This window comes from Amaranthus tricolor, chromosome 7 (genome assembly GCF_026212465.1).
Source record: "Amaranthus tricolor cultivar Red isolate AtriRed21 chromosome 7, ASM2621246v1, whole genome shotgun sequence".
Lineage (NCBI taxonomy): Eukaryota > Viridiplantae > Streptophyta > Magnoliopsida > Caryophyllales > Amaranthaceae > Amaranthus > Amaranthus tricolor.
Genome location: NC_080053.1, coordinates 6,250,175 through 6,256,505, shown reverse-complemented (window position 1 = coordinate 6,256,505; position 6,331 = coordinate 6,250,175). Strand labels below are relative to the sequence as shown.

The 6,331-nt window shown below is 36.9% G+C and overlaps 1 protein-coding gene across 1 annotated transcript in view; it reads left to right on the top strand.

Moving 5' to 3' along the window:
* LOC130818429 (putative disease resistance RPP13-like protein 1) overlaps positions 1-5,730 on the top strand; it is a 12,242-nt gene extending 6,512 nt beyond the window's left edge. Inside the window, exon 2 of the mRNA XM_057684599.1 lies at positions 2,773-5,730. Coding sequence (XP_057540582.1) covers positions 2,773-5,730 — 2,958 coding nt within the window. The remainder of the gene's footprint in view (positions 1-2,772) is intronic.
* The last annotated feature ends 601 nt before the right edge of the window (positions 5,731-6,331 follow it).

The window sequence follows — 6,331 nt, the reverse complement described above, 5'->3', positions numbered from 1 at the left end:
TTCCAACCTTTTTTGCCATATGAATATCCAACAAAGATACATTTGCGACTTCTACTAGAAAATTTGTCTCTCTTGGAATGATGATCATAAGCATAACATAAACATCCAAAGACCCACAAATCATAGAAAGATGGAGAAATGCCAAATAAAACTTCATACGGAGTTTTAAAATCAAGCACAGAGGATGGTGTTCAACAAATAATATAGCAAGCGGCCAAAACACAATCACCCCAAAATCGAAGTGGTAAATTAGCTTGAAAACACAAAGCACAAGCGACATTCAAAATATGGCGATGTTTACGCTCAACCCTCCCATTTTGTTGTGGTGTGTCTACGTATGAGGTCTGAAATAGAATTCCATTATTTTCAAAAAACTCACACATACATTTAAACTCCGTACCATTATCATTGTGCACCACTTTGACTTCAATATCAAATTGTCTTTCAATCATAGAAAAAAAAGAAACGAAATATTTTAGCAACCTCAGTTTTGTCCTAAAGATACACCCAAACAACTCTAGAATAATCATCAACCAAAGTGAGGAAATAAGAAGCACCGCAAGAAGGAGTATGGTATTTGCCCCACAAGTAGGGATGGTCATGAGGCGGGTTTGGAGCGGGTCTGGCCAGACCCGGACCCGAACCCTTTGATTTTTTATAGATCCAGACCCGGATCTGGACCCTAAGGGTCTAAAATTTTCAGACCCAGACCAACCAGACCCTCCAGATCTGACGGGTCTAGGGTCCTTAATGGGTCTTAAACAAAGTCTCTTTGATTTGTCAAAATTGAACCTTTTACGAGTCTTTTTGTATTTTGTAAGCAACTTATTATCGTATTACTAATACTTGTTTGAGTCCATGAATTTAAATACAAAATAATTACTAAAAAGTAAAAACACTTGTCTAAATGCATAATTAAAAACCATACACTTGTCTAAATGCATAAGTAAAAACACTTGTCTGAGGGGCTGGTCTAGGGTCTGGGTCCGGGTCCGAATCCGGACCCGCACCTTGGGACCCGGACCCGAACCGGTCAGATATTTTTGGATCCAGATCTGACCCGGATCTGATGGGTCTCAAAAATTAAGACCTAGATCCTTAAAAAGGGACGGGTCCGGAGCGGGTCCAACAGGGTCCTGGACCCATGACCATCCCTACCCACAAGTCACAATGTATAATCTCAAAACAGGAGGTTGTTCTACTGTCACTAACAGAAAAATTATTTCTAAAATGTTTGGCTTGATGACATACACCACAAGCTTGATTAACAGTATTACTAGTTTTAAGAGAAAAATGAAGAGAGTGTAATAATTTGTCTAAAGGATGCCCATGTCTTTGATGCCTCAAATCAGAAGAAGAACCATCAGTAGCAGACAATGGACGAATACGGGGTATGTCACGAAAGTAGTACAGTCCATCTCTCCGTTTACTCAATTCAATCAAAGTCCTCAAGTGTAGTCCTAAATAGCACACAATGTATTAGTGAAAGTGACTGTACAATGAACATCAGCAGTAAGTTGTGAAATAGAGATCAAATTACAATTCAAAGATGGAACATAATACACATTATGAAGAATAATATTAGTACACAACTGCACCTTGCCCTGTATAGTGGATATAATTTGTTTACCATCCGAAAAACCAATAGGACAATGGTTAATATCCCGAGTATGGGCTAATAATTCACAATTTCCAGTGACATGATAAGACACACCAGAATCAAGGAGCCAAGATACAGAAGGCTCACCCCTCAAATGATCACGAGGCTGTAATATCGTCGAACTACCAAGATCCATGACAAGCTATTGTTCAGTAGATGTGAGACCCAAAATATTAGAAGAATGAGATAAAACGGTTGTCCTATCGTTAGTAGTGGCAACACTTATTGCACCTCCACCCCCCGTTTATGACCATCATCACATGATCTTTTATGTTTCCACCACTCTGGCAAGCCATGTTTTGCCCAACAATTATCCACACCATGTCCACGACGATGACAATAATTACAAAATATATTGAATCTAGAATGTGAATTATTGGAAAAGGTATCGGATTTCATCATCAATAAGTGTGCGATAAATAAAAAATATTGTATCAAGGGAAGAACCCAAAATGTGGATTGTCCATGTTGCACAACAGATTCAATCTTTTACAATAATGTAATTGGCACAAAGATAACCATCAACAAAGAAGAATCACCATACACACGAAATCAAATGAAGTTTGCCATAATTCACTCGAAATTAGAAATGTTAAGAAAGACAATTAATACATAATTGCTAGTCTGAGCACCCCTATTGCTCAAACGAGCTTCATCTGTAAACTTTTTTGGAATACTCTCAAGCATATGTTGTTGTCTGACAATACTCCTTTGAGTTATCTCAACCTTTAACACATATCCTATACTTAACACCAAACCAAGCCGATACATACGCCTCAAGCCCTCAAATAACATAATTGTCAATATTTTACTATAGCATTTACTCAAATTAGAAAAATTAAATTCCTTGCATATGTCAAACTCATACATGTTTCACAGGCATAGTTATTAGAATTCTGATTATGATCTACAATTCTACGACCTTACAATCTAAAAATAGGCAACCGATTCGGATCGTAGGTAGCTTCTTGATGTGGTAGAATCGGGCAATTCTACTAAGCTAAAGAATTTAAGTGGTAGGATCATTATACGATTCTAGAATCTTAAGATCTAATAATACGAAAAAAAAATGACTACACTTTTTGTCTCACAAAACTAATTTCTTGTGTCAGGTGCCAAATATGTTTACATGTGCTTCAGGAGCTTCACACCAGGACAGTGCCAAGTATAAAAGGAGCATTAAGCAGATTAGCAAACGCTTACAAGACCTTGTTTCTGATTCTAGCTCTTTGGGTCTCTCCCAGCTTATGCAGTTAACTGAACAACCTCGCCAACAGAGGCCAGAAACATCTTCTTTAGTATATGAACCAGTCATTTATGGAAGGTGTGATGAGAAAAAAGAGATAATTCGACGACTCCTAAGTGATGAACCAAGTTACGGGAGTTACATTGTGATTCCTATTGTTGGAAATGGAGGGATTGGGAAGACTACGCTGGCTCAAACTGTATACAACAACGAGAAGGTTAATGCTCATTTCCAAATAAAAGCATGGGTGTGTGTGTCTGATGTGTTTGATGTCAAACAAATAACAACATCAATCCTTAATTCAGCTACTCACAAAGCACATAACTTCAATCAATTGAATGAAGCACATGAAAAATTGAAGAATTTGGTAAGAAACAAGAGATTCCTTATTGTTCTTGATGACATATGGAATGAAGAATATGATCCTTGGGACCAACTTCAGACCCCTTTTCAATATGCTAATAAGGGAAGCAGAGTCATAATCACTACAAGAATAGACAGAGTAGCTAAAAACATGCTTAAAGCACCGATTCAATTAAGCCCGATCATATCTTTAAGGGGTTTATCAGATGATGATTGTTGGCTTTTATTCCAAAAGCATTTGCTTGTAGAATCGAACATAATTGAGATGAAGAAGGAAGTGGTGGTGTTATGCAAAGGCTTGCCTTTAGCCGCAAAAGCGCTTGGAGGTCTCCTAAGGAAAGAAGATAAGAGTCAATGGCCAAAGATATTAAAGAGTAATGTTTGGAGTGAAAAGGGAGGTGTCTTGCCTGTTCTAAGGTTGAGTTATCATCACCTCCCACATCATTTAAAACATATATTTGCTTATTGTTCTATTTTCCCGAAAGATTTTCAATTTGAAGAGAAGGAGATAGTCTTAATGTGGATGGCTGAAGGATTCGTAGTAGAGGACGAGGAGGAGAGCATGGAAGAAAAGGGTCGTAACCATTTTCTTGATTTGGTATCAAGATCATTATTTGAACCAAGTCCATCACATGAAGGATTTTTCATTATGCATGATCTTGTTCATGACTTGGCTCAAGGGGTTGCAAGTAATGTTAGTTGTACAATGGGAATCAATGAATTTTCATCGAGATGCCGTTATTTCTCTTTTTCTCCACAAGCATTAGAAGTACAATCATTGAGTAATCTTGATAAAGTCAGCCAGTTGCGAACCTTTTCTTTTTTCGGTAGTACAAATACTGGTAATCCAACACTTGTGCCTGATTCTATTTTCCAGAAAATGCGATACTTGCACTTGCTATCTATTGCAAACATAGGGATTACGGATTTACCAAATAGCATTGGGAATTTGAAACACTTGAGACTTCTCAACCTCTCCTTTAATCCTAGACTTGTGCAGTTGCCAGAATCAATTAGCAATCTTTGCAACCTCCAAACATTGCTTCTGGGACACTGTAAGTCTCTTAAAAAGATCGTCACAAATATGGAGCGGTTAACTAAACTTCGTCATCTGGACATTAGAAGAACAACTTCTTTGTTGGAAATGCCACTCGGAATTGAGAAATTAACAAAACTGCGGACACTAAACAAATTCTTTTTTACATCAGAAACAGGTAAGAGAATAAATGAGTTAAGGAATTTGATTAATCTTCGTGGCTCGATAAGTATCTCCGGCCTAGAAAATGTTGTGTATAAAGATGCACAAGAAGCCATGTTGTATGAAAAATCAGGCCTTGATGTATTGTTCCTCACTTGGGGCACTTCTCCTAGTAATAAGGTCAATCACAGCAACGAAAGAGACGTACTTGAAGTTTTGAAACCTCCTTCTTCCATCCAACAAGTATCTCTTCAAGGGTATAGAGCATTAGCATTCCCTACTTGGATTGGAGATCCCTCTTTTATGAACATGACTACCTTAAGCCTGACCAACTGTTTAAAATCTGAGTACTTTCATTCTTACTTGCCATCCCTGAAGAAACTCACTATCGAAAACTGCAATGAGCTGCGAGTTATACTCGAAAATTGCTTTTTTCTTGAGGATTTATTCATAGAAGGATGCAAAGAGTTGTCGACTACATCTCCGATCATTAGTTGTTCTCAAAGAATATGTCTTCGAGATGTTTCTCAATTTAATAATATCGAAGCTTTCTGGGTACAAGGGCTTACGTATCTTACAGTTGTAAATGAAACTAAAGAAAAGAATTCTAAATGGAGCATGATGAAGGGGATAAGTTTAGTGAACTGTCCAAAGGTAAAGAATCTTGCAGGATTTGGGGAGTGCAACAATTTGACTGATGTAGAACTAGGCAACTGTGAAGAACTTGTCAGTTTGGAAAACTTTTGTGGGTCGAGTTTGAGATTTTTGAAAATCGATGGCATTCAATCCTTGAAGAACATATCGAGTATCATCAATGGAATTGTTTGTATTCGAATCCTGCAAATCAAAGATGTGAAAATAGAACAGGCAATCCAAGAGTGGGGATTTGACATGCTTAGTTCTCTTTACGAGCTTAAAGTCATAAGAACAGGCATCTCAACTGATTCAGTGGAGTCGATTTCAGGAAATGGAGATGATCTTTGTCTTCCCTCTTCGTTGTCTCGATTAACCATTGAAGGTTTCAAGAATTTGAGAGTCGTGTCATGTTCTTGTTTCCCGAACCTGAGTTCAATCTCAATCATAAATTGTCCAAAACTTGAATCCTTAGGTGTAGATTTCCCACCCACAAAGATTTCTACTATGGTTGCTAATAGTTGGCTTTGTCCTATATTTATTGAAGATTGTCCCTTGATTTATGATCGATGTTTATTTGATCCTAATGGAATTCTGTATATAAGAGGTGGAAGGTATTCGTATGTGTAGGAGAGGACTCGTGTGAATGACAGTAGCATCACATAGAAAACCATTCTGATGAATATGAATAGATTATTTTTTACGTGGACTTCTATTTTATGAGAAGAGGTTCTATAAAAGATTTGGAACTTTATATTTTGTGTGCAAATCCAGTACTTGGTTATAAATAGAGTTATTATAAACATCCTCCATTTTTTAATACTTGCATCACACTTATTGTTACCTTATTTATTTAGAAAATTTAAAACAAATAAGCAAAAAAAAATATAAAAAATTCAAATTATAGTAAAGTTTTAAAACTATTTCCCAAGATAAGCAATTTATTCCCAAAGTTGTGGTTTGGATATGTTCGCTATTAGTAATATCGAACAACGATTGGAGGTCAAAAATAGTCAAAGAGTCTGTTCGCTGTTACTATCAGCGAACAATGACTTTGAATATTTTTGACCTCTAGTACTTATTCATTGTTACTAACAGCGAACTACTGCGTGCTAAATTCATCAACTTCCCCTTTCTTCCTCATTTCCCCCCAATTCCATTAAACCCTAAAACCTCTGGAGACTAATTCTCTCTCTTTTTCCTCCATTAGAACACCTTCAAACCTTCAATT